The sequence below is a fragment of the Lonchura striata genome, chromosome 1A (genome assembly GCF_050655825.1).
Source record: "Lonchura striata isolate lonStrDom1 chromosome 1A, ASM5065582v1, whole genome shotgun sequence".
NCBI lineage: Eukaryota > Metazoa > Chordata > Aves > Passeriformes > Estrildidae > Lonchura > Lonchura striata.
The window spans coordinates 63,173,375-63,194,117 of NC_140741.1; the positions used below are offsets into that span (position 1 = coordinate 63,173,375).

At 35.5% G+C, this 20,743-nt stretch overlaps 1 protein-coding gene across 11 annotated transcripts in view; it reads left to right on the top strand.

The window, feature by feature from the left end:
• Window positions 1–20,743, top strand: part of ATXN7L1 (ataxin 7 like 1) — a 131,066-nt gene that overhangs the window by 48,296 nt on the left and 62,027 nt on the right. For 8 of the 11 annotated variants that reach the window (XM_085569055.1, XM_085569053.1, XM_085569054.1 and 5 more), the window contains one exon: window positions 7,625–7,729. The exons of the other annotated variants lie outside the window; for them this stretch is intronic. In XM_085569055.1, the coding sequence (XP_085425181.1) occupies window positions 7,625–7,729 (105 nt within the window). The remainder of the gene's footprint in view (window positions 1–7,624; window positions 7,730–20,743) is intronic. 11 annotated transcript variants of the gene reach the window in all.

Genomic DNA, 20,743 nt, shown 5'->3' on the forward strand with positions numbered 1-20,743 from the left:
AAAATATCAGTAAATGTCAAAGAAGTTATTTTCCTTTCAAACTTTATTTTTTAGACCACTTATATTTGTTCACTTAATATAAAATCATTGAAGCTATGAGGGAAATGGGGAAAAATAAGTACTTTAGTACTCACTCTGACTCACTCTAAAGATGATATGTAGTACAAAGATACTGTTGTGAAGTTTACAGATGGATTGTTAAATTATTTTGATTCTTTGTCAACCAGCATTTGGTATCTCCAGAGCTTTATCTTACTGTTTCTGCAGGATCAGTATGTTAATGATGTTTTCAAACCTGTTTAGTTTATTTGGCTATGTATCAGAAAGCTTAATCATCTTCATGCAGAAAAATCAAAAGCTGAAACACTGTGTATTTCTATGAATTATTGTAGTTAAGTTGCAGATGACAGTTACACTATATGTTACATAGATGGAATGTCACCTCTTCTTCTGGATATGAAGTACATGGTCTGGATCCTTATAAATAATGTGTCCTTTTTTCCTTGCCCTCAGTAATTTAATTTCTGCTGTCATTGGATAATACTATTGCTGTCCTGAAGATTTCCAGACATAAGCAAGATGAAATTTGTAGCTGAAGGTGATACCTTTAATTAGACTAAGTGCATCTGGTTGAGAAAATAGAGATATTTGGTAGCACATATCTCCTTAAATCCCAAAAGCCAGATAGATCTAAATGTTAACCTGTTGTTTGAAGATACTGTTTACATTTCCATTACTCTTCTAGTTTGATTTTGAATGCATTAAAAGCCTGTTTCTTCCTTGTATTTTGCTCACCTAGATTTGAGGGGTATTTCGTAACTGATTTGTGGAAAAATTATTTTGTTTTCGGATTTTTGTTTGGTTTTTTTATTTGTTTATATCTTTGGTTCTTAATATGCTTACTTAATATCTATTTTACAATATAGCAGGATTTTCTTCTGGGTATTGACTGTACAGTTTTATAATACAAACTTCATAAGCAGTTGCTACAGTACCTGATATATGTTATTGTATGTAAAATAGAAGGCAATTCAAAATCCAAGTTCCTGAGGAAGAAGCTCCTTTAGATAATTACCCTGAAGTACAATCTAGTAATTAAAGAAAAATGTAAGAACAATAAATGATTTTGTAGCTGGTACTGGAGTTGTTACAAGTGCCTCATGTTCTTACATTATGATTACACTTACCTTACTGAAAACTAGGTACTGTAATTGAGTGATGTCCATTTAAATTACAAATATTGGTTTTATTGTCCTCACCCTGATAAGCTGACATGAAAAATGGAGATTTTTTTTGGTGTCACAGGTATGCAGAATACTTTTTAACGTATGAGTTTTATGTTTTCCAGTATTCTTGTGATATGTTAATCTGGTAGCCCAGGTAATTCTGATCCTCTATTGCCAAATTACCTTAGACCTTAGCCTACATAGAATTTATATAAAAGCCTTCAAAATTATGGAAGAACAACATTGTCACATTTTCCTGTGCTTATTTCATTCTTCTCTTTATTGATATGTAGTCTTATGCAAAACAGTAATGTCAGTGTTGCCTGGTTTACTTTGTAATCCCTTCCAAACAATGGTTGTTACAAAAGATATGCCAATATGGTTAATCCACAATATTTGTTTAGATCACTGGTTCCCACTTACGAATTTTTGGGTTTTTTTCTTTTAGTATGGCTCTTTGGGAAGAGAAGGCACCATTTCCATCTTTGGTACCATTTCATTATGCCTAGATAAGGCCGTGGAGTACAAAGTCTTTCTGCGTCACTGGGGTGGTATTTATTGTTTACACTATAATTAATAAACTATTCCCAGCATTCCTCAGGATTGCCACTGTCCTCATGATTGCTCTAACCTGGGAGGCAGCATACCATTCAACCATACTGGACTGGTTTAAAGGTGTCATGACCTTAACTCTTTACCACACTGACACTTAAGTCTATTTGCTGCTTTTTCCCTACCTTTTTTTTCCTTTATGACGATCATGTTTCATTTATTGTTGCTGATCCTGAGAAGGCCAGTATTTCTGTTTTCTTCTCATTGATTTTCTTTCTCATTTGACTTTTTATCATGCAGAAACTTAAGTTCCTTGTATTAGGACCTGAAGAGCATCAGTCAGGACTTAAGACAGTTGTTTTTGGTCCTGTGTTAGTTCTGTCATGAATATTTTAATTTTATTTTGTCCTCAACTTCATGATTACTTTAACCACGACCTGCATTTTTCCATCAGAAAATGATCTTTGTGGCTCTGACCCTGAAGTTAGCCACCATTTCAGCAGGATCTTGAAGTAAATGAGATCCAGTGATCTCTTGCAGCTTAAATCATTCTGGGATTAATTTGCAACTGTGACTGACATTTTCAGGGGTAAAATGCAATTTATTCTGGTGAACTAATTACTGAAGTGACTTACTGGTTTTTGTGTAAGAAAGGAAAACTGCACTCGGGGGAGAATAAGCTCATGTTAAATGGAAAGAGTGTGACATTTATTTCTATGATAAGACCAACCTGTCTATGCAAGTGTGTTTAACTGCTGTCTGAATAATGCCCTGAAGATTGTCTTTTTATTGTTTCAGTTTCAAGTTTCAATTCACCATTCAAATTACTTAGTTTTTTAAGTAATCTGCTGCACTGAAAGATTTTGTACTTTACACCAGTTCTTGAATGATGTACAGATTTGTCGCTTCTGTGGAACAAGAGGGAAATATTAGGCACAATTCTAGACATAGAGTTTAAAAATATGTAGCTCTAGGAGCTGGAGAAACCACATGTATTCTGTTTTATCCTTTGCCATTTTTGCCATTGCTTTTTTTTTTTTTAGCTTTTCTTTTTTAGTTTTAAGCCAGTCATCAATGTGTCTTGAATAGCTTTATCTTCCCCTCCTTACTCCCCTTTCCTCTCTTGGCACATAAACCTCACTAATATTTTTCAAAGCAGGCTTTGTGGGTATATTTAGCGGAGCAACAGATATATAAGTGAATGTTTAAAGTGTGTATAATTTATAGCAAAAGATCATCATTAAAACTTGATTTCCCACGCAATACTGTGAGGTCTTACTGTTTGACAACCTTAATTCCGCAATGGAAGAATGTTTTAGATTACTTCTAGCTTGTGTTTTATTATACAGTGGGATGTAAATTATTATGAATTATATAATAATAGAGAAGGAGCTTCATGTAAGTCATCTGCCTTGGATTGTTACTAAAAATAATTCCTTTCTGTGTGTTATTGGAGAAGATAAAAAGTCATACCTGACACCTGCATTTTTGTGTTTGTGTCACAATTTGCAGAAACAACATTTTCTATTTTTCTATGGTATTTGTGTTCTTAATGCACATTTCACCAAATTGATGTCTTACAAAACTGTGTCATATGGCTACAGCTCTCTTTTTATTTGCAAATGTTAGTAATATAACACCTACAGGAGAAAGTTGCATTCATTTTTCGAGTGCCATAGCAAAGTATACACAAAGTAATAATTTAAGATTTTAATCTATGAAAGTAATTTTGAACAGGCAGCATTCACTGTCTCAGATTTCTACCTATATAGAATATCTTTCCCATGATATGGGCCGCTTTTGAATCCTGTTAGTTCAGTAGCTCATTTTCAAGCTGGCTTTTGTCATTGTATTGTATCAAGGGGCAGTTGTGGTTCATTTTGAGGGGATGACAGTTCAGCACTGCAAGGAGTGAGGTATGTGTGCATGGCCGTTTTGGAAAGTCTGTGGGTACTGAAAAGTAAGTTGCCACTTCTTCTTGCCATCAAGAGTCTACTTTGAATCTGCTGGAAGTATATTCCAGTAAAGTGGGGCAATTGTGATGGGGGCTATGGGGTGCTTTTACCTTGTGGGAGGGCTGGGCCAGAGCGTGGTGAGTCGTGCACACTGTGGTCACTTTGTTTCACTTTTAGGGGGTAGGCAGTTTTTGGTAGAAAATAAATACTCTTTACAGTTGCTTTTCTGTCCTTCCTTTTTCTGTTTGAACCTTGATAATTATTTCTGTACCATTTGATAGTCTCTCACCTTACTCAATTATTATCGCCTGTCTTTTTCAGTGGTCTTGCCTCTTCTTCCATGAAAAAGTCTTTCCTGGGCTGACTTTAGAGACATGTTTTCTTCCCCAAAAGTAATCTTTTCTGAAAAGCTTTTAACAATTTTTTTCTGACTAAGCAGTCAGGAAAATGTGATTATTGCCTTTAGAAGACAGTTTTTTGTTTGGAGAGGCCATTGTCTTTTTTTATTGCACACAGAAGGTCTAACTTGTCAAATGGCTGCAATCTGATCTAAGAATGATACCAGTGTCTAAAGTAATCTTTCAGTCTTGGTTATTTTGAGTAGAACATGGTAGCATTGAATTGTTCTTATTAAAAACAGAAAAATCTGTGTGAAAAGATAGATAGCTGTTAATCTTTTCTACTTTATTTTAAATTTCAAATATTCCTTGCTTTATTCATTGTACATTCTCTGATCTGGATTGCGTTTGTAGTACTATTGCATCTAATAAAGTGTATTCCCAGTTGGACTTTGTAGTGAGTCAATATTGATATGTTGTGCTATTTCAATTGAAAAGTAATTTATATATCATTACAAATAATGAATTTAATCATGAGGCCAAATTTGTGCCAATCTGGTTAACATGAATAAACTAAGAGAGGTAGTTAAACCTGCTTGGACTTACAGAATTTTATTTTTTTAAAAACTTGCATAGTGAGAGTTTTAAGGAATCTTAAAAGCCTGAAATACAGTGTTTAAATAAAGTTTTTAATCTATTCTGATTCAATAATAACAGTATATTTGTATGCTGTGATCTTATTTTCAACCTGCAGTCTTGTATCCTCGAGATTCTCAGATTATTTTAAGTGGACTTTTGAGAAGGGGCTGATAACTTCATACAGAAGATTCACATTTACAATGGACACCTGCACCTCCACTGGGCTATTTCTAGGCACCTGCAAAATGAAAAAACTTCCAAAATGCTGCTTCAGGATGTCATTACTCTGCATCTGTGCATCCTTTTGATGCTGTGTGTCTCACAGCAGCATTTTGGTGTGTTCTCCTACATGTCTGTGCAGTTTCTTTGTATATCAACCCACATGGAGTATGAAAAAACCCCCCTCAAATGGTGCTGTTTACCTGTTAGGTGCAGTGGTGTTTGCCAGGGGAGTGGAGCAAGCTCACGGGACTTTTCCTTCATTGCTCTGGCTCCTTGGCAGTGCCTGATGAAAAGATAGATGGTTTTGTGATCCTGTGAATTAACCTGATTCCTTTTCCCACCTATGTCCTTCAATGCTTTTTGCTAGTATTAATACTTTATGTTTTTTATAAGTTACTCCCTGCAGCCAGAAATCATAAAAATTCAGACTCGGACCCAGCCAAACTTTAGACACCTCAGAGCTGGACATGTTTTAAAGGTTAGGATACAGACCTGTGAAGGTTAAATTAACTTAAGGAATTTAAACTGGAAAACAGTTGTAGCTTTTCTGTTTGTGAAGGGCAAAGTCTCTATGTTTTCATAAGAAGATTGTCACTGTTCCTTTCAAACAACAGAAAAAAATATTTTGAGATGTTTTAATCATTTAAAAAAAATTTCATAACTGTAATTAAATGCATGTTTTTAGGCTGAGACTTTGGGTCAAATCATACCCAGAAGAAGTATTCCTTTCTGTGGAATTTACAGTGCTGTTAATGGAAATCTATTAGTTGTGATCAAAACGATCCAGATAAGAATTGCTATTGTAAAATAATTTTTTTAAGGTCACTGAATTATCATATTAAAATAATAGAATAAAAAGGCCTGTTTTAGTGCCTGCTTAGGGTTTTGTTTATCTGTTTTACCATTAAGGAAGATTTGATTGAACTTAACTTGGCACTTCTGGCTTCACCAGTACTAACACTAATTACACCAAAGGAGTTTATACCTCACCACCAACATTCTTTTAAATTTAGGTTGAATGTGTTGATTGCATTCATCTGGCTGTACTGCATTTGAAGGCTTGGTTAGTGCAAGACCAGCACTGCAAAGGAGTCAGCGTCTGGTTAACCTTTCAACTGGATTTCATAACCTGGTACAAGCAGTAACAGAAAGAAAGGGTTTTAGTTTTCAGTGGATAAAGGAACTATGCATATCATGTCATACTATGAAATACCTGCAGGTTGGTGGGGCTGGTTTGTGCCCAAGAGTTCTTGAATGAATCTCTTTGGATCTACTTGTGGTACTGCCTGTATCACCATGAGAGTGATGCCCTGTTCCTCTGGACCTTTTGGGAGCTGAAGACATTTTGCACTTCATCATGCCAAGCACTGCCATCATAAGCAGTGATGTTACCTACAATGCCAGAGGCCAGGGCAGAATTACTTATGAAAGTAGTTTTGGGCCAAAATAATTGCTTTAGTAAAGAACTGATGAACTGAGGTACCTGCTTGAGTCAGTTTTTGAAAGATTTTTTAGAAGTACGTGACTTACTAGAAAAGTAGGATTTAGTTGTTGGTGTTTTTCAATCACAGCTGTTGTTTTACATGTTTGTTCTCTTGGTTTTCCTCCTGTTTAAAAAGCACCAGATTAATATTTCAGTCTACATTTGTAAATTCTGTAATAGATTTCAGATGCTTCTGAATAACACTGAAATTTACAACATTTTTATTTTTATAATCTGAGAAGTAGTGTGATCTGTGGAGTCACTGCTTGGCATGGGGTTACTAGTACAGCAACACATACATTAGCAACACTGGGTATGGTGACATGATCCCACTGAAATGCATAGAAGTGACTGAAGTTTCTGTCCTCCAAGCTGTGGTGGATGAGTGTGTGTGCTTGTTCTTAAGTTATAACAATGAAGAGTAGAACAGGTTACCTCACTTGTAATGTTAGAGTTCTGAGGGCTTCAGTTAGTAATTTAAGTCGATTTTACTCTGTTTGTAATGGCTTAAGAATGCATGTAATGCATTATGTGTTTCATCTGAGAGGGACAAGTGCCTGTCATCATCTGACTGTACCTGTCTTTGGATTTCATTTAATTCCTCATACCATCACCAAGAAATACCTTATTAACCAACTTTGTCTCTTCCCACAGTATTTGTTGGGGACAAACAGCAGGGTGTCAGAACTAGGGAAGGGCATTTGCACAGAATCAGAAATTTCATATGGCGTGGCATTCCTGGCTGTATTTGAAGCTGTAGGATCCTTGACCTTGGTTACTATAACTAGCTTTTTCAAGCAACTTATAGTCAAGCTTAGAATATTGTAACATAGAACACATGCAACATGTTTTCTATAATGACCTTTAGGCAGAAATTTTTAAAAAATATTCCTTTACTGTTTCAACATTTGACCAGTACAGAAATGCTTATTCCACTTCTTCACAGTGAGTGTTAAGAAAAGGTGTTGCAGTCTGTGTTCTTACTTAGACTGAGGGATGAGACTGCAGCATTAGTACAGGACCTTGAAACTCAAAAGAGGGAAAAAATCGCTTTAACATAGTAAGAAGCTCTTACGGAGCAATGTATACATTTGCTTTGTGTAAATTATTATAACAGTAATGGCCCTACAGTATTTTCAGGTTTTTTTTCTTAATAGATATTTAAAGCATAACTTCTAATTCTTGTATATATTTTTAACTTTCCCACAGATATGCACTTATTTGGCCATTATCCAGCTCATGATGATTTCTATCTTGTAGTGTGCAATATCTGCAATCAGGTAGTCAAGCCACAGGTTTTCCAGTCACACTGCGGTAAGTGAATGTTTTCTTTCCTGAATTACAGTGCCAAACTGGCGTATGGCTCTCTTAAGAATCATTGCAAACAATCATAACAGGGGCATTGCAAATAGACTTTTCTGGTTATCTTGTGTTCTTTCCACAGAAAATACCAGCAATGCCTTCAAATAAGCATATTTCCTGTAGAGGAAGTTAAATTAGTTGTTCTGGGAGCTGAGCTTTTCAACTTGTTCCACTAAATTAACATGTTACAACAAATAAATCCTGTTAGTTAGAGACTAGCTAGGATAAAACTATTATGACCTAACATTGGATTGTCTTTTATTAAAGCTGCAGACTGAGGTCTATGGTACTGATCTACATTAACTAGAAGTTGGATGTTATGGATTGTTTTCTGATGGGATTCATGCATATCTCTGTATAGGGTACTTTTTATATTTATCCTAAGGTTTAAATTTTTTACAAAATTGGCATTTGGAAGCACATTTCTTATATTAACATTTTCAAGAGAGTCTTGAGAAGCACATGCATATATTAATTTCTCAGTTAGTATGACAACAAGGTGATGATTTTTATGTTGACTATTGGAAAGCAGAATTACTCCAGTTAGAAATTTTTTGTATTGACTAACAAACTACTTCAAATTATTTCTGAAAACCTTCATCCCAAGGTCTGGATTATTTATTATTTATCTAGTGGTTTATTTGTGATTTGTCCAGTGATTTGTTTCTGTGGTGATTTTTTTGTTGCATTATTATTTTTTTATGGTGTGCAAAGGGTGATTGGACTAGCTAGCTTTGTATGAGGTTTAATAAAATCTAGTTTAATCAAAATAATTTGAAGATAGTTGCAAAATAATGAAAGGCAGCTACTACTGAGGATGGAATCCATTAAATACATTAAGAAAAAGAATAGTCCAGCAAGATTTTACTTGTCTAAATACAAGTAAACTTCGCAAATCGTATACCTGTTTTAGTCTTTTTGGGAACAAACAACTCAGTAATGGAAAATGCAAGTGGGATGAACAGAAAAATAGTTTATTTTAAAAGACATATTACCAAAATAGTGGGTTGTGTTTGTATGGATAGACTGCTAACAGCAAACCAGGAGCAACTGCATTCACCTTGGGAGGCAGTTCTAAGACTTGCCGCCAGCTTTGACCTAGATTGAAATAATTGTAAAAAAAATTATTATAGTGAAATACAGCTTTCTATCCAGTGAATGAGAAAAGGTCTAGAAGTATTTTCTGGGGTTATTCATTTATAAAAGAGCTTATTCACTGGGGGCAGGTGTTAGTTTTAGTGTGTTAACAAGCCATCATGCTATTTTTTTTCAAAATGTATTTATTACCCTTAGTCTTGTATGGTTCCTTTCTGCCCGGCTTCAGGTATCTTAGGATTGTTTCAGTAACAGAAAAGCTTCTCTGCATGTGGCTGTAGGTACAGTGGGTACATAAACATGGAACTGGTGCATGGATAAAATGTGCCTCAGGACAGAAGGAGCTGTGGGAGGCCTTGCTGTAGCCTTCCAGAGCTGTGCTCTTTCCTGGGCATTAACCTGGTTTGGCAAACAGTGTGAAAGCTGGTCTTGTGTTCAGGTAATAGGCACATAGAATAATGTTACTTTTAGGTGAGAGTTGGAAAGGATTTTTGAGCTCTTTGTTAGTAATGTATTGCCAGTGTTAGTGTAATGCATGTAAACTACAAAGATCCCATGAGTTACTGTCGGTTTTTCTCTTTTCTCCATTACTCCATTATTTTTACTATTCCCTTTACTTCATCTTCATTCTTTTAAGCAATTATTTTACACTGGGTGATTAAATGTTAAGTTATGAATTGCTTGATTTAAAAGCCTAAGGTCAGTAAAGGCTTGGGAAAAAACTATACTGTGTTAAAAAAACCCCAAAGAATACTGAAAATAATTGACCAGAGGTCTGGAAGATTGTACTTAATCTAGTCAGACTTGTGTCAGGAAAGGTATACTGTAATATTACTGAAAGGCCTGTGAAAAGGCTTTAAATAAATAAATAAATACTTTTTAAAAAGAAGAAACAGTAAAGGCAATGTACTAAAATATAAAAGAAATTTTAGAAGGTCTCTTCAAAGTCTCATGAATTGTAAAATAATTTATTTTTTTTAAAAAATCTCTTAAAAATACTCATATACATGAAATGCATCTACTAATTTATTGTTTTCATTAGATATAAGTAAAATTTCACTAAGACCTACACAGAGATATTATTAATTCATCTGTAATTGCATTGTGTGGTTAGGAAATTATAGAAATCTTCTGATAGAAAACACAACCATGAGCTACTTGTGGTTGAATAATTTTTTGCTGGATGTATTATGGTCCCAGTAGTCCATTGAGAAAGGCCTGGACAAGGCCTCATTTGAGACATTGATTCCAGCTGCATAGAGCTCTTCTGTGAAGCAGGAATATTTAATTTTCTGTTCTGTTTAGAGTTTTATCACCTTCAGACACATTCATTTTGGTGGATCAGACTTTCTTTAATTAGAGGGTGCAACAGAATGCTTTTGAATTCAGTGATGCCAGGCATGTCTGTCAGTACACTTTGAGGTGTTTTAGACTATCACTGTTACCACAAAATGCATTATTACACAGGTATTGAATTGCTGCTTCAAAGCTGTAATACTGACAATGGAATGAGAAAGCATTAGAAGGCACTACTGGTTTTTTGGCTCTTGGAGGTTGTGTCATGGGGAGTCTTTATTGCTGTTGACAAGGGCTTGTAGAGATCTATCCCAGAATCTCCCACAAAGTGTGGTTTGTTGCTAATATCCCTGGTAAGATCCAATCCATATCCTCTCAGTAAGAAATTAAGTCCATGCCAGGCACATGCTTTATGTTTCTGGGTTCCCTGCATTGTAACTTGAAGGTCTTGGCTTCAGAGCAGCACTGGAATGCTTTAGTTTAGCAGAGGTTTTTGTAATACTTCTCTTGAGCCCTTGCTGGCATCTGCCTTTCTCCAGAGTGTAAGAAGACCCACTGTTTCATTTGCCTGTGATTTCAGACATGTGGCAGCCATCCTTGTTGATGGCTCTGCGAAGTTGTGAATATCATAGAGGCAGATGTTGTTTTAAGTGTTTAATTCCTGGAATATCAAGCAGAAAAAGAATCTGGTTGTGCTTCAAGCTATTTTTCATGGCAGGCAGTGCATCATAGAACCTTAGGCAGTAGAAATCAGGAAGGTGAAAGAAGAGATCTGGCTAATTAGAGGACTGACTTGCTAGGCTTGAAAGTATAGGTAGTGAACACTACATAAAGCTTGGTGTTGCAAAGTAACAGATCTGTTCTAGCCTTTAAGACAGAGAAATACTGAGCTGTTATTAAGAGCAGTTTCACATCCTTGCATCTGCAGGATAAACATATCCATTTGTAAGTATTAAAACCATTAATTTATATATTATGTAAGCCTACCTGGAAGAGACTTGCTGTTATAGGCTGCTGGATAAACCATGTAAATCAAATAGTTCTTGAGGTTGTTTGGTATTATTTTGCACTTAGAAAATAGTATATCATAGTGTCATCAACAATAGAGTTGAAATAGTGGTGTTTGAAATAGTTGAAATAGTGCTTCTGAAGCCATTTCTTTTGAGTAACTTCTTCTAGTGGTACAGTATCTTGGATTTGCTTTTTTTTTTTTTTTCTAATGTACGAACATGTAGTTGTATTTATTCCTCCACAAAGTAGTTTGAAATAAGAAGTCAGTCTGGGTATGGAGCTTGTAGCATTCCTAAGTGTACTTGGCATGTAAGGAATAGTAGTTTTGATTTTTCAGAAACTTTTATTTTGTTCTCAAATGCCAACCTCAGTGAGGATCACTTCTTGGAACATCAAAATATTGTGCCATAGTGCAATACTGAAGTATGATAATGTTCTCACTGTTTGTTTAGGGGTTTTGTCCATCTGTTTTCTAGGAGGCTTTTAAGCTGGCAGTCTATGCTTAACTCTGTCCCTTTGACTTCTGTTAACTCTAATTCTGTGTCACTGTTAAATGCTGGTGAAGATGGCACCCTGTACCATTTCCCAGGAGACATTTCCATTTTTCTTTGGTGCCAGAAAGATTAAAGCTTCATGTCCTTATAGTGCGTTGTGCTTTACTAGACTAAAGAGCATCAGATACAGTTCTGGTTATTTTTTTAATGTTATGTACATTAATAGTCTTGTTAACTTTGGTCTTTCCCGGTTAAAAGGAAAACCTCTCATAAAATGTAGCTCTGGAACAGTGAGGATCAAGCAGTGTACATTTAGAGAGCTTGACTTCTGCTTCTACAGTGAGGAAATAATAATGGGAAAGTGTTAAAAGAAAAAGTTGGGGGAGTGGGGGGGGGTGAATTAGCTAAGCTAAATAATGCAGCTTGGTTAAACAATAGCAGCAGTATAACCATCAAAGAGAACTTCCACACATGCTCCGGAACAGTTTCCAAAGCTGTGGATAGTATCTTAATGAATTGAATAGTTAAGATCCCCATTTGATTAAGTTGTAGCATCCAGAGGAAACCAATTTTGGTACATCAAGGAGAAATTACCTCTTTTTTTTTTTTGTAATTTCTTTACTGGAGACTCATGGATATCTACCCTGCCTACCTATAAGGTTATTTTAACAGGCTTCAAATTAAGGACTAAAAATTCTTATTCCTTAAAAAAAGGAAAAAACCTACACTTTGTTTTCATTGTTTCTGAGTTAGGTATCCTTGGGTTGGTATCTTCATGTCCTCATGAAAGTTGCAAAAGGACATTTCCTTTTTATCCTTCAGTTTGGCTGTGTGTCATTTAAATGAAAAGCAAACTAAAAAGTAATGGAGCACTGAAGAATAGAAATAAATTATTTTGTCTTCCATATTATAAGTGTTTTCCAGAGAGAGTCTATATATTTTGAATTACTCAGACTAGCTACTTTACATTGTGCTAGTAGTGCACTACAATTTAATGAACCATGATTAAAGACAAGAAGGCTGAACTTAAAGTAATAAGAATGATTGGCTTTTTTAACACGAGCTTGAGCATTACTAGTTGCCACCTTTCTTGCATAGGGATTTTGATGCAGATGTCAGTGTCACATTTGACAGATTATTCTGTTTGTATGTTTTCAATTATTCGGTACCTTATTTTTTACTAAATACAACTGTTTGGGGATTTGTAATTGTTAATACTTTATCCCCTGCATTTGATCTTTTATTGGAGGCACTTTTGTGCCTTAAAAGGCAATGACATTTTGAGTTATTCTCCTGTTACTGCAATTTACTTTATTCATAGTCTTGTCAAAACTTGTTCTATGATATCATTATTGATTAAATAACTTTCTACTTGTCACATGTTTAGGTTTCACAGCATAAAATAATTAATAAAAATTAGTCTGGACCTTATGGCTTCTTTTTCAAACAGGAAACCTTAACAGCTAGACTAACAAGATTCAAGTTTTTCCTTTGGTGGGGGTAGGGACAGAAGAAAGATGTATTTGAATGTTTTATGTACCTTTTGTATATATATATATATATATATATATATATATATATATATATATATATGTTTGTTTATGTGACTGCCTAGGATACCCTGATTTTTTCTGGCACTCTAATTTCCATTGCTCTGAATTGGAAAGCCCTTGTTAAAGTTTTGGTAGCTTTACAGACTTTCTGTCACAAATCTTGTTTTCAAGACAAATATACAGCCAGTAGCATAAACCTTTGTCTTCTGTCAGTGATGAAAATGTCAGCTGTAATTCTTGCAATGGTACATATGGGTCTGTCATGTCCATGTCCTTGTAAGATTTCCAAGCCCAGCATAATGGCAGACTGGGGTCACCAGCCACCTTTGGCACCATCCCTAGAGTAGTTAAACACATACGTAACCAGGTCAAGTGTGTATTACCCTTGAAGAGGCAAAACTAAACCAGCACTTCTTTGTATTCATCTTTTTCTTTATATATTCTTGGAGTGACAGTTTTAGACTGTCAGCAATTCTTGAGGCTCTGAATAGGTACAAAAATGCAGATTTCTGGCTTTGTTTATTCTATAACAAAATCTTATTATGTTTATGTGCTAACTGCTGATAGAGTCTGGCCAGAAAAGCACTTAGCTGCATAAAAGACAATCAATACTTGATTCAAATTATAAAATAAAAAAAAAATCCCTCACAGCTGCTGGTATGGGTGAGGGTGTTGGTAACTTCTGTATTGGCTACTGTGCTCATTCAGGACTGCAAACAGTCCTGGGCATTTTTTTATAATTTCACTGAAAGATATATTGGCAAGACCATGTCATTCAAGAAAAATTACAACAAAAGCCTATCTTCTCTGTACATACTTGTCCAGGAAGCAAAAGATTTGGATTTAGTAACCTTACCACCTAAGAGCTATTCTCTCACCTTCCACCTCCTAAGAGAAGAAAACACACCCACCATAACCCAGGCTAAAGCAAAACAACACATGCTTTTTGCAGCAGAGGTGTATCAGACAAGGTGAACCTGAATGCAGAGAGTAACACCTAGATTAAAGGGAAGGACTGTGATGGGACTGAAAGATGTGCATCTGATGTTCAGAACAACAGCAGCATAATGTGTCTTCACCTGACAGGTTGCTGAGACCTGCACAAGGCTTGCGGGAGTTTATTAATGCTTTCCTTACTTAGTCTAGAATGTGAATTAAAAGTGGAGCTGTATTCAGACCTGCTGACCTGTTTCCTTAGAAGCAAGTAGCATAATATTGGAGAGGGTTGGCTTTTTTTTGCATTTTCTACTATCATCTGTTGCTCCAGTTGTTTTCTTTCTTGTTACTAATGCATCATCAGTGACAGAGCCTAAAACAGGGAAGTTCAGATATAGAAATATATATGATACATGAAGAGTTACAAGGTCAATGAGTAGTGTGTGTGAAGCTGACAACTTCCCATAGATAGTTTGGCCTTCCGTTAATGTGTCAATAATTTAAAATTTCTTCATTCAAAAGATTATTTGAATGAGAAAGCAGGAACACTTTGGAGTGTTAACTTTCAAAGGACTGTGCTTTGGTGAGCAGTAAGTATTCAATAGGAGAAAACATTCAGCAGTGAACAGAATGCCACACATGTATGCAGTTGCTATTCAGCATACTAACCTACACACTTGTTGGAAAGGATGGATAGCCCAGCGTTCCCCACACACACCCTCCCCATATTTCTGGTCCTGTGTATGAAATTGAAGTCTTGAAGTGAAACAGCAGTTAATTGTCTTTTCCCTTGATGTTTTCTATTAAGTTCTTTACAGTGCCTTGACTATGCTGTAATTTTACAATGCTGATCTTAAATAAATCCACATAGGAAGGAGATTGAAAAAATAATAGCATTGGGCTTTTCAGTGCACTGGAAGTCTTACAAGTCTAGTTTACACATAATCCCTACCATTATAAATTAAGTCATCTCTTTCACATTGTGTAGTCATTGATAGTATTTGATTAGTGAACCCTTTTGTATTTTTTTACTTTGGATTAATTGTGGTAAATGATGCATACATACTTGAACTGGGTGGTGTTGTCATGGCAGTGATGGGCAATATGTATCACATGTAATTTCTTTCAGTCAAGATTTTAATAGAGTTGTAGTTTTAAATAGTAACCAATAAGGATTTCTTTTAAGGAGTGTCCATTAATAGAACTCAGCTGTTGAAGGTTGACTGTAGCATTAGGCTTAAGTTTAATCTCCTACATACTATTATTTACAGGGCTGTGTTTAGTGCATCAGTCTTTTGGCTGCTGTATTGGTGGAGGAATGGGGGTTGTGATAGTGGGAGAGAAGAGAGAAGTTAGTGAAAATTTTCTGTCATAATCTGTAAAAACCTGACAAAATTAAAAGTTGTAGTATTTGGCTGGAAGTCTTCCATAAGCATGTCTTACTGAGTAAGGTAAGCTTTCCATCTTAGGGAAGGAATGATTTTAAAAATAATTTTTGAAAGACTTTATGGTCCTATTCCTAGATAAAGTCCAAAACAGTTTTAAGAGTTCTTTTTAAGTCACTGTTTGGAGGTGTTTTGGTGAGTAAAAACTCAAATTCCTTCTTCTATCATTGTGGTGTACTCTAAAGAGAGAAAATTTGAAGTGGAACTTGAATTTTCTAAATACCCAAATAAGAAGTCATTGCTTCTTCAGTGCATTCAGAGGTACAGAAGTGTTAAGGGCAAGTCTTGTCTCTGTTACTGCTTTGTACTTCCTGCATGTGATTAGTCAAAGAAGATATGGTGGAGTTTTATAGTGTGGGGTGTAGGATTTTTTGGTAATAGTGTTTCACTTTACATACACAATAGTGTTTATTTTACAGAAGGTAATTAACATTTGAATTAGCCGCTATCAAATATTTTAAGTTCCATTCCAAGTCTGTAGAAGGCATGTCTGCATATAGCCCTCCCCATGGACCATGACTTTTAGTAGTTGTCTGAATATATTTGGTTTAATTAATGTTCTGAATGTAGCAATTTCTATTGTTTTATCATTTAGCATTTTCTTGCAAAGAATATCTCAAGCCTAGTAATTTGTTACTGTCCTGGTATTAACTTTTTCTGTAAGCTGGCTCATCAAGTTGATTCCTGTCTATTAATTATTGGGCTTTTCCTGGCATAAATGGTAGCACTTTTCTGGGGTAGTGTCTTCTCTGGCAGCTGAACATCTCCTGTGCCATGACTTGTGGTTGCTGAGCCTGCAAGTGAGGTGGCAGGTGGGGCTGGAGTTGTGACTTGTCTTGGGCGTTCAAGGGCTTCCTTCAGAGCTGGAGAGCTGGGCCTGGGAGGAGGCTGGCTGGCCCCAGAGTACAGCTGTGGCCCTCACAGCTGCCTGCTTGTGCACACTGGTGAGTGGACCCAAAACTGGAATGGCAGTTGATTAGGTTTTGGAAGTACTGCTTCTGAGAGGCTGAAGTGCTTCTTTCCAGCAATGTTTGTGTTGCCTTTCTAACATCTACAGGCCATTTGGGGTGTAGTGAGGAATACAAAAATTCCGTTGGCATGCAGGCAGATGACTGGGTAGTCTTATGTCCTTGTTCATAGATGTGTAATGGAGAGCAATTAAATTAAATATTGGGCTGTATTTCAAGAGCTTTTTGGTTTTTTTTTTCTTTTTTTGTCAAGCTGGAAGTAGTTACATTAAATGTCTTTCATGAAGAAATCATTTTTTATTTGATGTTTAAAAAAAACTTCTTATTTTTGGTAGACAGAAATGTCAGCTGTGATAAACTCACTAGTACAAGGCTTGCAAATTACTTTTCCCACAGTTTTCAGTAGTAACATTTATCCTAGGTTTTATAAACCTGCTATTTGAAAAAAATATTCCTAATTGTTTATTTTAATATTATTTTTTCATCTAGTATGCAAACATGGTTGTCACATCCCCATGTTTAAAATCTAATGAGTTCTGTTTGTTTATTTGTAATAATAGTACACAACCTCTTGGTACCTGACTAGTGTCAAATCTATTCAAAACATTTTATTTGTGGGCATACAATACTGTATTTAAAGTTCTCATAGTTTCAAATATATCTGAAGCTCCTTGTATTTTCTATTTCATACTCCTTTAGTGATTCATATAATTATCTTAATGGCTTATTACTATTATCTTTAACTGGTGATATTAATGTAGTAATTGTCACATTAAAATGTAAAATATTGAATTGGGCCTTGTTCTATTACTGCAGGTAGTTAGACACACTGTAGGCTTCTGTTTTCATAATAAAATTTTTTGCATTCATTTAGCAAGATTAAAAACCTATATTACTCATGATGCAGTGGAAGAAATGTTTCAAATGTTACACAAATGATAATGGACTATTGGTTCATTGTAATGCATGCATAATTTTCATTATGATAAATTTTCAAATATTTGATTTAGCTTTCTGCACCAAAATCTACCTATTGTTAAGATGCCTAAATAAAATTTAGAAAACTTACTTCATTAACTATTTATGTTTGTGAGATTAGTGATGCTGTTAACTAGGAGCATTTTCTTTGACTAGTGCTCTGGGAAATAACATATTTTTCAAGTCGCATTTTTGGACTTCTTGTTTCTGTGAAATACTTTTATCATGCTTAGCATCTGCTCTATAACCAGTGAAGTATAACTAATAGCATACTTATATCAAGCATTTCATGTGTGAACTGTGTTTAAAACTACCATTAATGTATCATTATTTGATACACATACTTTCAGTTTGTTCCCTCTGACTTATAAGGTATTCTTTTCATGCGTATGTCATCGATGTTGTGTTTTACTAATTGAGTAACTAGATAAGTTTGATTTTTAATTTTTTTTTTAATTAAGTGTAGTTTCATGTTTTAGCTTTCAGATTGGTAATTGAAAATCTATTTCACTTTTTAATTCAGTTGGTTAGGACTGACAGGGAGGAGTCTCTTTTCAGTGCCACTTCTACCTGAAAATACTGAAGCAGGAATACATCTGTGCATTGGATCAATAATTGGCCTACAATACTGTAGAAGTCTACATTGATTATAGATGTTTCAGATAGATTTAGTTTGTGTGTGATGGTGAGAGGACTTCAAGAATTGTGGAGACCAGTGCATCCTTGTATGTTCTTTAAGCTTTCTCTGTGGAAATATCTTGTGAAAATATTGTGCTTGCTCTAATGAATTTGAATACAAGTGTTTCTCATTCTGTGACTCTAGCTAAATGAAGACTGTAAAATATGAGTGGAAGTAATGCTTTTGAATCTGGCTAGGACAACAAAGGATTAGTTTGCAGTTTAAATAAATCTTTATATCACTGTCTAATACCAGATGTATGTAACAAGAATGCTGAAATGAGCAGTAAAAGTTTCAGCATTTTTGTATGGGCAGGAAAGGCATAGTCAAGACCAGACAGATAAGTCTGTGAGGAAGAGCACAGTGCAGAACTGCATGTTTAGTTAAATGAGTAGAGAAATGGTGCAGCAAATAAAAGAAACCTTGAAAAGAAAAATCTGGTATTTTTCACTGTGCTGCTAAACAACTCTGTTGACACAGTGGGTTTTTTGAAGTTAATGGAAACTTGTGAGCTATGTGGTCCCTTGGAAAGGGTTCTTAAAACTTAGCTGAACACTGGTTGGAGAAATACCTCACTTTTTGATTTGTTTTTGAACTTACAACAAATTATCATTTCCTGTCCATGCTCATCATAAATGTACACCGTAATCCTCCTCTGTCATCACTCATCCAGTTTGACAAGTCCAAATTGGTCTAATTGTCACTTGTGGAAACTCTCTATGTCTTTCCTATGTGTTTTTATATCTTGCCTAACTCTTCTAAACCATTCTTGAAGGGAGGAAAGCAGTGGCATGATATGCTGTATTCCTTGCCTAACATTTGTTTGATTTTTGTGACCACCTCAAATCTTTGAGATGATAATTTCGTAGAACAGTTACAAGACCAGTGTTTTGTTACTGTGTGATTATAATTGAAAGACCATCATTTTATATATAAAGTGAAGATACCTTTCTTCTTCCATGTCTGTCACTTTACAGTTCTCTACATTGAATTTCATTTACTATTTTATTACACTGGTCAGTATTAGGTCTTTCTGCAATCTGTTGATTTTCCTTAGTACTCTGAATAATTATATACCAAAGATCTTGTTCTCTCGCTAACCACCACCTTTTTTCAATAATTTCTGGATATGCTTAATAGTTCAGGCACTAATACAGGCTCTTGCTGCATACCATTGCTAGATTCTTTCTTTGAGAACCATTTTTACCCTCTTTTCCTTGGCCTGTCAGTAGTTCTGTAGCCTTTGGATGAGGGTTGCAACAATATTCTCCCTCAACAACAGGTATCTTTTCTTTAAGAAATCTGTACACATGGCCTCGTTTCACTTAGATGTTTAAGTAGACTGTGTCAGTTGGATTTCTCTTGTGTCAAGTCACTTGGATCTCCAAGTGTTTTCTAAACAAGGGTTTCCTAAATCTCCAAGGGTTTTCTAAATCCTTTGGGGCATCTGAACCATAAAGATAATTTTTGTCATAACTATAAACAAAACAAAGTTTTATATGTGCATAAGTGTCTGTGTGTATGCATTTCTCTGTATATTCACATACGTTGCCTGACCTGTCCATTGCATCCCAAATGCAGTTGTAGCCTTAGTTCTGTAATTACTGCTAGGGAGTGGCTTATTTCCACTTCCTGAGTAGATACAATAGGTAAAAGAACAGGATATTTTTCCTATAGCTTGCTGAAGAATAAAACACAGAGGCTTTTCACGTTAAAAAATGGCTTGAGCGTAACAGATCTTTCTCTCATTTTCTTACCAAATAATTTCCATGCCCGTAGAGGTGAAGTGTTGCACTTGGCCTAAGGTAAAATCTCTTTTAAGAGACTGGAAAAAAAAACCCAGAGGAAATTAAATTCTAAGTCTGCAAAATTATTTCTGTTCCTTTAACCACTAGTATGGTGATTAGAACAGTTAATGTGCAATGTGGGACAGTCTCTTTACACTTTGCTTCCCAAATCTGAGGGGAGTTGAATCGAGCCTTAAGCAGGCTACCTGGTGTTGATAGGCGTTTTTTCTCCTTTCCATAAAGAAATGCTAATGACAATTGGGGTATCTCATCTGCCAGCGTGTGGTGGAACAATTCTGCTTGTGAGGCTTTGCCTGCTTCTTCTGTTGCGTGTTTTCTATGGAAAAGGAATGCAACTGATTGAGAGGAACAGAATTACCTGCAGACTATGGGCTTCTTCTGTTGGAAAACACAAGTTCCAGTCCACACTGATTTCTTCTTTCCTTTTGGTGTTTTTATTTTGCATAAGATAACAGCAGTTGAACAGAGTAAGTGAGGGAATTAATCCCTAACTTTGACAAGTAAGATACTTGGCATCCAATCTGTGGTTCAGGAAATGTGTTTATAAAAGGCTGAAATAATTTCAGCAGGATGGAAAGAGAGCAAGTCCTTAACACCCTTCACAAGGCTTTATCCTTGTCGAAGATCTTTTAGAGGGGAAGATTTGGATTCAGACATATTACAAGAAGGTGAGTGCTTTAATAAAGGAAATAGTGATCTCCCT